Raw genomic sequence first — 15,636 nt, 5'->3', positions numbered from 1 at the left:
GGCAGTCCTTGCCATCCTTGGAGCTTCTGTACCATTGGTTCAGTATCCATCATACCATTGGCTGTATGAAACAAATATGGCAACCATCTCCCACATCTCTGCTCTCTTATCACCTCCACCTTTCACAAGTTCCAGAGGAAAAACTAGAGTTTCCTTCTAAGGGATGTTCCTGGGGCTGCAGAACTGACTGGTAGGAGTCAGGAGGGGTAAAAAAAGCCCTTCATGGAACCATGACCTCAACAGAGAGTCAGCCAAACAGTCACAAATGTAGAGGTGAGTGCATGACTGGACACTCTTCCTTGGTCCTTGACTCATGTGCACACATCTGCATCAACAGGGTACCTTCAGAGTGGCCTATGCCCAGCTATCAAGATGGGTATAAGGGGCTGATATAATGTCTCTCCCCCATGACACGTAGCATCTATTTGATATATGTGCACGTTTTGAAGACTTTCCCCTCTAAACAAAAATTTAGAAAAAGAGAATGAATGAATTTTACATTCACCATTTTTCAGATTGTAAAATGAGCATCTCCTTAGGTCAATAGGTATCATTTACCAAGATGGTTTCTTTTTAACTTTTAATTTGGGATAATTTTAAGAGTTAAAGAAAAGTTGGAAAACTTTTACTGAGAGTTCCCACATACCCTCCATCCAGCTTTCCCTAATGCTAACATCTGATGTAACTGTAGTACAAAGCCAGGAAATGAACATTGATACTGTTGCTATTTTCTTTTTCTTTACATTTCTTTGATACTGTTACTGTTGATGGCACCAGACCTTATTCATGTTGCCAGATACCCTACATCTTTTTCCTAGTCCCAGACTGAATCCAAGTTCACACATTGCGTTTACTTGTAGAATCTCCTTGACCTTCTTCCATCTGGCAATTCCTTGGTCTTTGTCTTTGACCAAAACTGATTTTTGAAGAATTCTGGGGAGTTAGTCTATGGACCGTACTTCATTTGGTTTGTCTCGTTTTCTGAGGATTGATTGAAGTGATGAGTTTTGGGTGAGAGTATTGCAGAAGTGTTACTGTGTCCTTCTCAGTACAGCACATCAGGGAGTTCACGATGCTAATATGACTTATTACTGAGGCTGCTAACCTTGATCACTTGATGGGCATGTGATTAATGTGGTATTGTTGTTTGGTTTCATTAACAAAAAGTAGCTTTTTTTTCAGGATAATTTTTTATGGTCCTGGGGTTTGAACTCAGGGGCCTCATACTTGCTAGGCAGGTGCTCTACCATTTGAGCCACACTCCCAATCCTTCTTGCTTGGGATATTTTTGTGACAGAGTCTTGCTTTATACCTGAGCTGTCCTTTTCTTCATTCCTCCTATTTGTGCTTCCATGTAGCTGGTATGACAGGCACACGCCACCATTTGCAGCCATTGGATGAGATGGGATCTCACAACCTTTTCGTCCAGGCTGGCCTCAGACAGTGATCCTCCCAATCTCCACATCCCAATTCATTGGGATTGTACACGGGAGTCACTGTACCCAGCCAGGAAAATGTTTAATAGCTGTATGACTTTCTGTTATAGATCTCTAACATCATCAGGCCTTCTTTTTTGTACATTGCCTTTGTGACTTCTTTTGTTGTGGTTACAAAAAAATGCCACAGTGTCTATTCCTATTGGCACATCTTTCCACGTGTCCTTGTTATTTTAGTAGTAGAATTGCTAGAGCAAAGAAAATTTACATTTGTAAGACTGTGGATACCTGGAGCAGAGTTTTTGGCTTATGTGTTTTTAAGCAGGTTTATTAAAGTATAATTTAAGTACAAAAAATGCACAGACGTGGGCATATGTTTCGATGAGTTGTGGCACACGTACTCCCCCATGTGACCTCCATCACAATCAATGATAGAATATTTCTATCATATCCCCAAATTTCTTCTTATGCTTTTATAGTGCTCATTTTTCATATAAACCAGAATCACCTGATATAGAACAATTCGCAACCATCTCCTTTTTTTCAACATAATGTTTGTCCTGATTCACCCACCTGGTCACAAATAGCAGCAATCTTTTATTATTATTGCTGAGTTTATTATCCTGTTTTATAAATAGTGCCAGAATTTGTTTATCCATCCAACCATTGATGGACATCTGGGTCGTCTGGAGTTGAGGCATTTTCTGAATAAAGGCTGCTAAGAACATTTGTGTCGTGCAGACATATGATTCTGCTTCTCCTGGGGAAATTCCTCAGAGAGGAATCAGCGGTCACAAGTAGGTTTCTGCCTACTTTCATTAGACAGGACAGGGTGGGTTATTTTCACCTCCCTCTTATGGCCCAAGCCACAGAAAGCTGTGGGACTTATCCAAGGGTGAAGGGAAGAAGGGAAATAGTTTGTGTACCTAGCTCAACGTCAGGCACGTTTCCTGATCCTCTCCATGAAGCCCCAGCAAGGTGGGGAGTTGGATACCCATTCTGCAGGTGAGTAAATGGAGGCTTACGAAATGCAGCCTGATAAGTCAAGCCCTGCTCTGTGTGAGGCCCCAAGTCACCCTTCTTTCCCCGGATACCATCCTGCATCCTCTGAGGTAGCAGATGATGGAGCTGGAGTGGTAGACATCTCCTTGCTGTCAGCCTCCTGGCCTGGCCTTACCTGCCACCAGTGCCCTCCTACCCAGGCCCTTGGGATGGTCACCTATGATTCCCACATCGGCCCTCTACAGTAGTGTAGAGGGAGGCAGTGACTATTCTCCATACACACAGCAGGAAGCAGACAGTCAGGTGTGGTGGTGCACATCCATAATCCCAGCTAAACAGAGGTAGAAGGATTACACACACAGAGGCCAGCCACAGGCAACCGTGAGAGATCATATCCAAAAACTAAACTGAAAGCAAAAAAGGATGGGGGTGTGGCTCAAGTGGTAGAGCACTTGCCTAGTGAGCGTGAGGCCCTAAAGCCAAGCTACAGTACCACTAAAAGCTAATAATAATAATAATGAAATAAAAAGAAGAAGAAACAGATAGTGAGCACACTGGAACCCTGTGACAAATCAAAGTGTTTCTCCCTCTCTGAAACCTGATCCTTGCTGCTTTGATCCTCTAGGCTGGCAGGCACTGGGTGAGGGCCTTGGCCAAGGGCTGTGTCTCCCTGGCCATCTCTGGGCCCCATTAGAGCTGGCCTGAGTGCTTTCTGAAGCTGATTAATGGCCTGCCTGTGACCTGGAATGTCATTACTACCCTGCCTGGATCCCCCCAACCCCCACCCCCACCTCGCTTGGCCCTTGGGTCTTTATTGCTAATAATAATTGATGCTCTTTGTGTGGTTGCAGGGAAAATTCTATCTGGTCATTGAAGAGTTGAGCCAGCTGTTCCGATCCCTGGTCCCAATCCAGCTGTGGTACAAGTACATCATGGATGATGACCCCTCCAATAGCTACTTGCTGGGTGGGGTCCTCATTGTCCTCTACAGTCTCTGCAAGGTGAGCTGATTGAGGCTGGAGAGCTGGCCCCAGGGGCTGCTGGGAAGCCTGGACTAGCCCTGCTCACCTCTTCTGTTTTAAGTTCACACAATGTAAAATTAACCACTAACCATCTTCAAGTGGTAGATTCACAGTGTCAGGCAACCAGCCCCTCTATCTAGACCCGATGTTTTTAGCACTCCCCAAAAGAAGCCCTGTACCCTCAAAACAGTCACTCCCCATTCTAACACTTTCCTCCCCCTAAACCCTGGCAATCACCAATCTCCTTTCTGTCTCTGTGAAATTACCTATTGGGGATGTTTCATATAAATGGAATCTTGCAGGAGATAACCGTTTGTGTCTGGCTTCTTTGATGTGGCCATCTTGGAGGTTCATTCACATTGTAACATGTATCAGTGCCTTTTGGCTACTCCTGCCTGTTTTGGGGGGCCATTAGCTTGGTAAATCTTCACTCTTAAGGCAGTGTTTGTGTCTTGCCATAAGATGGGTTTCTTGTAAACAACAGATTGTTGGGTCTTCCTTTTTAATCCAGTTTGCCAATCAGGGTCTTTTGATGGGGGAGTTGAGTCCATTAACATTCTATGTTAGTATTGAGAGGTGTGTGGTGATTCCTGCCATTTGGTTGTTTTCATTGTGTAAGGATTTGAGTGTGTGCAGCCGATTTAATGCTACTCTCTGAGTGCTTATGACTGGTCTTCTCCTGAGGTTAAATAATCCCCATCCTTTCAGGGCTAGGTTTGTTTTCATCATCTGTATGGGGGATTCCTTTCAGGATCTTCTGTAGTGGTGGTTTAGTGATCATGTATTGTTTTAGTTTCTGTTTTATCATGGAAGGTTTCTTTTCTTTTCTTTTTTGTGGTACTGGGGCTTGAACTCAGGGCCTACACCTTGAGCCACTCAACCAGCCCTTTTTTGTGATGAGGTTTTTCAAGATAGGGTTTTGTGAACTACTTGCCCAGGCTGGCTTCAAACTACCAGCCTCTGATCTCTGCCTCCTGAGTATCTAGGATTACAGGCGTGAGCCACCCACATCCAGCTTCATGGAAGGTTTTTATTCCTCCTTCAGTTTTGAATGATAGTGGTATAGGATTTGAACTCAGGGCCTTGCACTTGCTAGGTAGGTACTCTACCACTTGAGCCACACCCCCAGCCTGCATCAGTGTTTTTTATGGTTGAATCCATCCTGATTTCTAGCCAGTGAAGCTTACCATATGCTATTCATTCACATCTTCACAACAGCCCTCAACTCCCATTCCTACTCCCATTTTATAGATGGGGAAACTGAAGCATGGGGACACGAAGTTACTCTCCCAAAGTCACTTAGAAATTACAAACCTCAAACCCAGGCAGATTGCCTCCAAAGCCCAGAACTCCTAACCACCCCACCACTGAATGTGTTTTCTCTCTTCTTATTGCAAAATATCATCCCTCTTACACTCCACACTCTCAGTGCCTCAAATCAGTAGCTAACACTTTGCATTTCATCCTGGGTGCAAATCAGGGTCTTTTTCCCTAAAAACAAGTTCATTCTCCTCTTACTTTTTTCTTCTGTACTTCTGCCTCTAGAGGATCCTGGAGAATGCATGTTTGTCTTTCCTTCCTCCAAGCAATTTATTTGATCCAGCCATGGGGCTTTTATTCTGCTTGCTGATGCTGACCGACTAGCAGAGGCTGGCTGGAGGAGGATTACCAGGCTCTGCCTGGGCTCATAGGAGCAGCACAGTGATTGATCAGCAGCGTTTACCCTGAGCTATGGATAGGAAGAGTATGTGTGCCATTTATTTGCTATCTGGCTTAGGTAGCAGGGAAGACTGTTATCAGGCAGCAAGACAAAAGCCAAGCAAAACTGACGCAAATGGCAAGATGTTTCCTGAAAATGTTCTGACTCAAAGATGGGTGCCAGGGAGATTGTTCAGGGATAGGGGGAGATCCTGAACCCCTGAATGATGACGTTCAGTTATCATTCTGCTCAACTTTCAGTCATTTGACATCTGTGGCCGTGTTGGCGGAGTTAGGAAAGCCCTGAAGCTCCTCTGTACCTCTCAGGTGAGTGGACTTCCTGGGGGGTTGGGAGGAAGGTCCTGACTGGAACCTGGGAACTGGAGGTGGCAGCCACCCCTTCCTCACCCCACAAGTCTCACAATGGTCCTCAGGGCATCATCCACCCCTCCCCCCACCACAGCTGTGTTTGTGTCTCCTGCTCCTTTCCAAACAGAACTATGGGGTCCGAGCCACTGGGCAGCAGTGCACAGAAGCCGGTGATATCTGTGCCATCTGCCAGGCAGAGTTTCGGGAGCCTGTGATTCTCCTGTGTCAGGTGAGCAAGAGATGCCCTCTTGAGGGACTGAGGCTGCCCTGGGAAAAGTCTGTCTCATGACCAAGCCTTGAGGCTCTGGTGTGGATCAAAAAGGAGTCATCCAGACCCGAGTTCAAATCTCAGTTCTGCCTCCTACTGGCTGGGTGACCTTGGGCAAGTTACTTAACCTCTCCGAGCCTCAGTATCATTGGCAAAATGCAGAAATACCAAATTCAGTAGGGCGTAGTATTAAAATAGCCTGAGTGTGAATTCCATTACTTTTTGTGTACGTGTTCCAGGGATTGAACGCAGGGTCTCTGGCACATGCTAAGTGTACTTAGTATACTACTGAATGGCACCCCCAGTCCTCAGCATCATTCTTGACCCATGGTGGGGGGGTCATCCATCTCCCTGTGCCATATTTAAAAGGGCACAATAATACTTCATAGATCTCTTGTTACAATTAAGTGAGATTACCTATGGAAAGATGTAAAACTGAATTATTTAACCACAGCAATAGCTAGTGTTATTATCACTATATCTAATATTACCAATTAATTTCATTATTTGTCATGGGTCACCAACCCAGGGTGGTAAGTGCTGGTCAGTCCCTTTGAAGTCTCTAAATGCATCCCTCCCTCCTCCTCCTGACATTGGGGCCAGGCGTCAATTTAGAAAATGCACATTGGGTCAAAGCATCCTATCAGATATCAGGGAGGAGAGGCAGAGGGACACAGAGCCTGTCCCCTCCTCTGGAAGCTGGTGGCCTCCTTGGGGAGACAGACACATACATAAATAACTATGAAACAAGGCAGGTGGTGATAAGTGCTGTGTAAGAGAGATTCATGCATTGTCCCAGGGGACCCGGGCAGAGAGTGATGAATCCCTGGGTGGGGACGCTGTTGGAGGAGGCAGAAGCCAGGCTTCCAGAAGGAATGGAAAGCAGATGGCCCTCCCACCACTCCCGAAGGTGGGACAGGAGGTGGGGTCCTCTTTTTAGCATCAGCAAAAATTCCTTCTTATTACTGCTCAAGGGTTTTGAAGAAGTTTATTTGTAATTTAATTTAGTTTCCTTTGAAGTTGACAAACGAGTCAAAATTCCAAAAGGAGATATGACAGCTGAATGTAATATGGAATCTGGTTTGGATCCTAGAGCAGGGAAAGGATGTTTGAAAACTAATTTGGTGCAACCTGAATCAGGTCTGGAGTTTTGTGGTTAGTAGTACATTGATGTGTGTGGACTGGTCAGGTTTGACAGACCTACTTCAGTCATGCAAGTTCCCACTACGGGAAACTGAAACTGGGGCAGGGGGATAGAGGGATTTTCTGTTCTATCTTTGCAACTTCTCTGTAAGCCTCAAATTATTTCAAAATAAAAAGTTTATTTTAAAAAGTCTTTGTGGCCAGGCATGGTAGTATATGCCTATAATCCCAGCTACTCTAAAAGAATTTTGACCTGGCTCCCACCCCCCCAAAAAAGAGAGACCTTACCTGAAAAATAACTAAAGCAAAAAAGGCTGGGGAGTGTGGTTCATGTAGTAGAATACATGCCCAACAAGCATGTAAGCCCTGAGTTCAAATCCCAGTAGCATCCAAAACAAATTTTTTTTTGCAAGATATACGAAGAACAGTGACAGACCTCTTGCCTTGTCCCCAACTCTCTAATCTCTTTTACCCACAGGAACAACCACTTTTACCCACCTCCTTTGAATCTTTTCAAAGATGTCTTAGGGAATTTCAACATATATATCAAACATACATATACACATGTGTGTCTGTATATGCACGAATATACCTGTATATGTATGCAAACACAGACATACACACAGCCGAACATATCTTTTAAAGAACTCTGAGCTAGAGCACATCATACCCTCCCTATCATGTGCACTTGGCGTTTACTGCTTGCAGCTCCTGGAGATTGCTCCTTACTCAGTTTTATAGCAGCATAATCTTCTATTTGATGGATGGACCACAATTTATGCAACCCTTCTCCTCTTGACAGGCATGTAGTGCCTTTGTTGTTACACATATGCTGAAATGTGGCGAGTGGTCCCACCTACCTGAGCTCATCCTGTGGATTAACTCCAATGAGACCTTAGAGCTACACCTGGCACACGATCAGGGTTCAGTAAACACTAGCTCTAGCAGGCAGGCATTCTGTTTCAATGTGCCCAAGCTCTTGGTAGGACAGATTCCTAGCGGTGGTATTACTGGGGTTCCACAGTTTTGACAGATACTGCTAGTTTGTTCTTCCATAAAGACAGTGTCTGCTTCTGCTCCCACTTCCTCCCTTCCCATCAGGCAGTGCTACCAAGCCTCAGCTTTGCCAATCTGACAGGTGACGAGCACTGTCTCAGCTCAGATTTAATTTGCATTTTCCTCATTATGAGCGTGGCTAAGCATCTCTTCACATGCTTCTGAGCCATCTGCATTTCCTTCTCAAATGCAGGGATTATTTGAACATGAGGTCAAGGTGAAAATCTATCTTTTCTTTTGGCATTCCCTCTAAGCCCCGATCTATCTCTCTTCCCTTATCCTGGTACCATCACATCTTCCCACAGCTGGGTTAGAAATTCATAGGAAGGGCCCGATAAGACTCTGTTGTCCTGCTGGGAGTGGCTGGAGACCACAAACATCACCAGGCCAACTGTGCATCTCTGGGTCACTCTGCCACTGTGACTTAAGCCTGGAAGGGCAGAGATGACTTGCACGAGTGAAAGGGCCTTGCTGATCTCTAAATGTATTCAGGGAATGAACAAATGAACAAATGACTCAGTTCAAATGTCACTTCACCAATATGGCTTTCCCTGGTTCTCCTTCCCCAGACTAGTCGTGTTCCCATCCATCCTGGTCTCATAGATCGCTGTGCCTTCCCTTCACTGCACTTTTTCCACTTGTTAGCTGGGTATCTTACTGGGTAACTATCTCCCCTCTGCCAAATTATAAGCAACATGAGAGTGGAGACCTTGTTTGTGGTGTTTAGCAGCCAAGAATGGATGGATGGATGGATGGATGGATGGATGGGTGGGTGGAAGGATGTACAGATAGGAGGATGGATGGATGGATGGATAGTGGATGGATAGATGGGAGGAAGGATTGGCGCATGGATGGGTGGGAAGATGAGTGGTGAATGGATTAATGGATGGATGATGGATGTGTGGAAGAATGGATGGATGGATGGATGGATGGGTGGGTGGGTGGAAGGATGTACAGATAGGAGGATGGATGGATGGATGGATGGATGGATGGATGGATAGTGGATGGATAGATGGGAGGAACGATTGACGCATGGATGGGTGGGAAGATGAGTGGTGAATGGATTAATGGATGGATGACGGATGTGTGGAAGAATGGATGGATGGATGGAAGGATGAATGGACGGATAGGAGGAAAGAAGGATAGGATGGTGGCAGGTGAAAGAGTGGGTGGGTGAGTGCAAATGCGAATGAATAGAGATAAAAGTGGGTAGGTGACTGTGTATGAGCAAATGGTTGGACAGATGGGTGGGTAGATAGGTGAGTAGATGTGTGAATGGATGAGTGGATGGATGGGTGGACATATGGGTGGGTATGCAGCCTTCTCTTTCCCCTTCAAAGAGTCATCAAATGAATCTCTGAGTGTCACTCCCTCTGCCCTCAGCCCACCCATTGAGCTTGGCCTGGAGAGGCAGACACTGAGCTTGTGCAGAAGTTGGAAGTCTGCTCAGAGGCTGGCTCAGTTAAGCTCCCTGTAAGTGCTGATGGTGTGCTCCTACCAGGCTGAATCAGGGAAAGCGCATTTTTTAACACAAAGCCAGGCACTTGGTTTATTTAAAGTACTTCTTTGCTAAAGATCAGAGTGAGGGTGCATTTAGGGACCCCCCCCCCTTCAAGCCAGGCATTGGAGCATGTGCCAGTTATTCAGCACTAGGGAGACTGAGGCAGGAGAATTGGGAGTTCCATGCCAGCTTGGGTTACATAGTGAAACCCTGTCTCAAAAAAAAAAATAACATAACACCTCCCCCCCAGCAATTCTTGGTGACTCTATGTTTCATTTTTTGAGTGTATGGCATATTCAGCAAGAGAGTGATAAAACTGTGACTCCTGTTGATTTTCTGCTGCAAAGTTATTCATGCTTTTTGTTTGACTGTTGGAGCTAGGGTCTCACTTTGTAGCCCAGGCTGGCCTGGAACTTGCAGTCCTCCTGCCTCTACCTCCCAGGTGCTGGGAGGTATCACACCCGGCTTATCATCAGTGTTGTGAAGAACGTGAAGTCATTTAGAGTCAAAATGTCTGAATTAGAAGTTTAGTAAGACAGATACTGTGGTACACACCTGTAGTCTAAGCTCCTGTAGGTTGTAGGCAGGAGGATTGCTTTAGTCCAGCTCAATATGGCCAAAAAACAAGCAAGCAAACAAACAAACACATGGCTTAGCATGGAGGTTTCTGCCCAGCTATGCAGTAGATGTAGGTAGGAGGATCAAGGTCCAAGGCCATCCTGAAAAAAAAAGCAAACAGGCAGGGCTGGGGTGTGGCTAAGCAGTAGAGCACCTGCTTAGCAAGCAGGAGGCCCTAAGTTCAAATCCCAATACTGACAAAAAAAAGGGGAAGAGAGCCTCAATGAATGAGTTTAAAAAAAAAAAAAACTGACAAATTTAATTTCCTACCAGGCTCTGGTGGCTCGTGCCTGTAATCCTAGTTGAGCTGGGAGGCTGAGATGAGGAGGATTGAGATTCAAGGCCAGCCCAGGCATATAGTTCAAGAGACTCCATCTGTTCAAATGACTCCAGTTGCCTTCAAAATGAACCTTATCCAGGACCCAATCAAGAGTCGTGTGCTGGGTCTAGGGCTCGGTCTCAAGCAGTAGAGCCCCTGCCTAGCAAGCACGAGGCCCTGAGTTCAAAACCCAGGACCACAAAAAAAAAATATCATGTACTGTATTTGGTTGTCATATCTAAGTGCTTTTACTATGTCAGCTGAACTTCCTAAAGGCGGGCGTAGGGTGGTTACTATCTCTATTTTACAGATGAAGAAACTGAGGCACAGGAAGGTTAAATCCCTTGTCAGAGAGATACAGTCACAGAGCCCTGGGATCTGTTGTCTTTCCAGACTCTTCACTTTCCCTTGACCCCTGTGTGCTGTTCTCAGTCGAACAGGCAAAAATCTTTTTTAAACTGCAAATCATATCAGGCACTCCTCAACTCAGAGTCCATCATGCACTCCTCAACTCAGAGTCCATCATGACTCCCTACTTCTCTCAAAATAAAAGCCACAATCCTCACCGAGTCTCACTTGCCCTGCAGTCTTTGTGACCTCATCTCCCTCTCCCATCCCCCTCCCTCCAACTCAGCCACACCCTCTTTACTGTCCCTCCAGCACACAGGTACATTCCACCCTCAGGACCTTTGCACAAGCTGTCCTGCCAAATTGTGTCAGGGCTCACCCCTGATGCTTCTTCAAGCTTTGCCCAAAGACTACTATCTCATGAAAATTTCCCCAGACCTCCTTTCCTTCTGACATTGTCATTATTTTCCACATTCATGAGGCCAGTGATCTCTTCCACTGGAGTGAAAACTCCAGGAGGTCAGGGCCAGGCTGTTTTGTTCGCTTGCTGCTGTGTCCCCAGCTCCTCAGTCACTTTTGTGCCCACTGCCATCCCTACAGCACGTGTTCTGTGAGGAGTGCCTCTGCCTGTGGCTGGATCTGGAACGCACCTGCCCGCTCTGTCGCTCGGTTGCCGTGGACACCCTGCGCTGTTGGAAGGATGGGACCACGTCAGCACACTTCCAGGTGTACTAGGACCATGCAGGAAGATGCCAGAGGGTCAGCATTCCCGGCCCAGCCCTGGGGCTGCCTGGAAAACAGCATCCAGCGGTTCCATCCTCCTCCTGCCCTCCACCTCCTCCAGACCTTCAGCCCCCTGGCCTCCTCGCTCCACTTTCCTGTTCTGTCTCGAGGTCCAGTAATGCATCCTTCCCCAACAGAAGGGGAAGCCATCCTAACTCAGCCCTGATGTGTGGAAGTCATCCACCCCTGCAAGTCCAGCATCGGGAACACACGATGTCCTCACCTCATGTCACCTCCCACCTAGCTCCTGGTACTTAACGCTGCAAACGGGGGAGGAGCCTTGCGATCACCCCTCCTGCATGTGGCCCAGGCCAGCAGGTGACACGTTCTCCAAATGTGTCCCTCTGGGCCCCACCATCTTCCTAGAATGACTTCATGTACCAAATGCCCCATCCTGCTTGGGGTGCCTTCTGCCATTTCCAGCCTGAGATGGAAGTGCTCTGTTTCTGAGGGGGAGGAAACTGAGGTACGGAGCTTGGTGTGGCAACTTTCCTGGGGTCCCCCTGCTAACAAGAGGAACTGAGCTTCCCACACAGCCTGCAGGCCTGAGATGCTGCAGGCATGAGCCCAGCAGACTTGGCTAGTTAAAAACCCAAGAGGCGATTGTGACAGTCTTCCCTGGTTAAGAATCGGAGGTCCCAGGGTCCAGCAAGTTGGATACGGACTGCGTTGAGAATGCAAATGGCAAACGTCACCTCCTGAAATCTCCTTGTGCCTGAGTCCCCTGGAAAACTTAAATGTTAATATTCCTCTTTTTCCTGGGCTCAATCCCATTTGGGTACCAAGAAGAGTCACCGTTGGCCAGATGTGGATTCCTCCTTCTTCCATTCTGTCCTGTCTATCTCTTCCGTCTCAGACCTGTCAGCAGCCCCTGCCAAAGGGACCATGCATGTTTCAGATGGCCTGGGGCACAGTGGGAGTTCGGGTTCTATGACAGGGCGACTTCTCTGCCTGTGAAATGCCCTGCTTGGAAATCCGGGACAGACAGCACAGGTGACCACACAGAAGCCAGTGGAATCTTGCCCACCCACCCTTCCAATTATGTTCCATCATTGTCAAACACTGATGTTGGGAGCATTAAAGAGAAAGCAATGCGTGTGGTTATAGAAGCAAATTAGCGTGTGAACCCTGGGGAAAGTGGGGAGCCATCTCCCCCTCCACCCATAGATTCAGGACATGTACCGGGGGCCTTTTTCCTTTGCTTGACATCCGTGACTCTTTCCTGGTACTCAGCAAGACATCCCTTCCAAGGCAGCGTGGCATCTCTCAAGCTCTGTTACTATGGCGATGGCCGTGATGTTAACAATGCCCCTTGACTGGATAATCAAGGCGGGGGGGGGCGGGGGGGGGAGACGGGCAGGGTGGATGCAGCAGGCTGCTCTCTCTGCCTGGAGGAGAACTGGAGAGAAGCAACTGGTTCGTGTCAGAAACATGGCCCTGCCTGCTGGTGCTGTCAGAGGCACAGGAGACTCACGAGCACGCAGAACAGTGAATCCTGGTTCCATGCTTTGTGGCTTTGGGAAGTCACTTGACCTCCCTAGAGCTATTGCTGGGGTGACGGAACCCAGTATGTTTTCTGCTGGGACCAAGGAAACTGTAGATTACTGGTGACTGTGCCACTGGTTTTGCCAATTATACCCACGGCACCAAAATTTTTTTCTCTTAACATTGCACAAACAGTGAGCTATGCCTCTGACACTATAAAGGATGTCCTGTATTGGGGGGCTCTTGGGGGCAGGTGGTATGGCTTAGTTTGGGATTTTATTTCTTTATTCCCTGCACTGTGGGGGAATGTCCCATCTGGGGGTCTCCTTCTTGTGGGGGGATTGCACTTCTGTCCTAGTGAGGAGCTGCAGGGTTTTCCATGAATTCCACCCCCCAAAAAAGGGGGTCCCTGTGGGGAAAGAGCAATGCCAGTGTCTTTGCCAGTGATGTATGACTCATTTGTTACAAGCAGTTTCTGAGTACTCTCTTTTTTTTTTTTTTTTTTTGTAGTACTGGGGTTTGAACTCAGGGTCTTCACCTTGAGCCACTCCACCAGCCCTTTTTTGGGTCTCGTGAACTATTTCCCCAGCTAGCTTTGAAACTCCATCCTCCTGATCTGTGCCTCCTGAGTAGCTGGAATTACAGTCACAAGCATAGGCACCCAGCTATCCTGCTCGTACTATCTTATAATCCACTGACCCAAGTTTCACCAAGTCCTCATGAAAGGTCCTGTTTAAGCCAGGTGTGATGGTGCACCCCTGTGATCCCAGGTTAGCCTGGGTTACATAGACTCAAAACTACCGAAAGAAAAAAAAAAAAAAGTCCCTATTCATTAAAAAAAAAAAAAGCCCTGAGAATAAGATAGGCTCCAGTAGCTCACACCTGTAATCCTAGCTACTTGGGAGGCTGAGATCAAGAGGATCATGGCTTGAGGCTAGCCTGGCCAAATAATTTGAGAAACTTCATCTCCAAAATAGCCAGAGTAAAATGGGCTGCAGGTGTGCTTCAAGCAGTAGAGCGCCTGCTTTGCAAGCACAAAGCCCTGAGTTCAAACCCTAGTCCCACAAAAAAAAAAAAAAAAAAGAAGAGAGAGCCTGTGTGGGGAAAGAAAGGGGGGCTTTGGACCTGGGTAACAGACCCAGCACCTTCAAAAAAGGAGAGTGTGAGTCCTCAGGGAGAAGAGAGACCCCCCCCACACACACACCCCTTGCTAAGGAGGAACTGGGAAGTGAGGCCCCCAGCCTTTTAGTGCTTTTGCTCTGGGACAAACAGCTGCCTTTGGTGTCGTTCTGTCTCAAGTTCCTTTTCTGCCATCAGTCTCATCTGTCGGCCTGATCTTCCTGTGCCTCTTTGAAGCCAAGGGGACCTGCTGCAGGTGAAAGGAGAAGCAGCCCTTCCTGGAGTGGGTCATTCAATGCTCGTGCTTTCTCCGAAGGCAGAGCCTGTCCAGAGGTCATTCCCGGGAACCTGCTCCCAGGAGGAGCCCAAGGGAATGGGTGAAACAGAGCAGGCAAAGGGAAGAAGCCAGGCTAGACAGCGACTTCTGAGGTGATCCCAGCCTCAGCCCCATCCCAAGGGAAGCCTTTTTATTTTTGGCATTGGTGGGGTTTAAACTTAGGGCCTTACGCTTGCTAGGCAAGTGCTCTACCACATGAGCCGTACTCCCAGAACTTTTCCTTTTAGTTTGCTTTTCGTTTAGGGTCTTACACTTTTGCCCAGGCTGGCCTAGGACCTGGATCCTCCCACCTCTGTTTCCTGAGCAGCTGGGACTACAGGCATGTACCACCATGCCCAGCCATAAGTTGCATTTGAGATTGTCCCTCCTCGGTTTTTGTAATCACAAAACACACCAGTCAGTCTTTGGCTCTGGGTTGATGGGAGGACCTCCCGAGCCCTTCCGGCTCTCTACTGAGGAGGGCTCAAAGTCCAAGGAGGACTCTGAAGGCCTCAGAAAAGCCTCATCTGCAGAACGGGAACATGGGATTGGTGAAAGGGATCAGGAAGGACCCCGGCAGGGCACCTCAAGTGTCTGCTGAAGAGGTAAACTACCGGTTATATGGACCCAGAATGTACAGGGTGACCTAGCACTGGCTAGGCCTGAGCCGGGTGTTGAACCCTGGAGATGGGAATTGAGGTGGGCGGGCAGAATGGAGGCCACCCGTCTGAGCCACATGGACCAAGAGTGAGGAACAGATGGTTCTCCAAAGGAAAAGAGATCTATTATCTAAAAGGCAACTTCCCCTCAACCCACCACTCTTTGGAAAAGTCTAGAACCTGGTCTCTGGTCTCTTGTGATGTCTCAGAGCAAACAAATCCAGGCAAAAGTACTCAATACACAGTGGCCTATCTGCCCACATGGGAAATATCAACCTGCAGGTTCAGTAGCTTATTCACACAATGCTATGAATAAATTTGTGTACAGGTCTTGAATTGTCAGGCAGGTTCCCCAAACCTAATCCCCAACCCAAGACAGCAATTTAGGCCACCCCTTCCCTCAGAGCCCTTAGGACTGAAGGAATGGGAGTGAGCATCTGGCCTTCTGCACCAGGGAGGCTGGGGTGTACAGGATCCAGCACAAGGGTCCCCTA

The 15,636-nt window shown here is 47.4% G+C and overlaps 1 protein-coding gene across 1 annotated transcript in view; it reads left to right on the top strand.

The window, feature by feature from the left end:
- Nucleotides 1-11,646, top strand: part of Rnft2 (ring finger protein, transmembrane 2) — a 66,316-nt gene extending 54,670 nt beyond the window's left edge. Inside the window, exons 8-11 of the mRNA XM_074061438.1 lie at nt 3,290-3,439; nt 5,420-5,485; nt 5,655-5,756; nt 11,381-11,646. Of these exons, the coding sequence (XP_073917539.1) occupies nt 3,290-3,439; nt 5,420-5,485; nt 5,655-5,756; nt 11,381-11,515 (453 nt within the window). The 3' untranslated portion in view covers nt 11,516-11,646. The remainder of the gene's footprint in view (nt 1-3,289; nt 3,440-5,419; nt 5,486-5,654; nt 5,757-11,380) is intronic.
- The last annotated feature ends 3,990 nt before the right edge of the window (nt 11,647-15,636 follow it).

Source organism: Castor canadensis, chromosome 18 (assembly GCF_047511655.1).
Source record: "Castor canadensis chromosome 18, mCasCan1.hap1v2, whole genome shotgun sequence".
NCBI classification, from domain to species: domain Eukaryota; kingdom Metazoa; phylum Chordata; class Mammalia; order Rodentia; family Castoridae; genus Castor; species Castor canadensis.
This window is presented reverse-complemented; position numbering and strand designations above follow the sequence as displayed.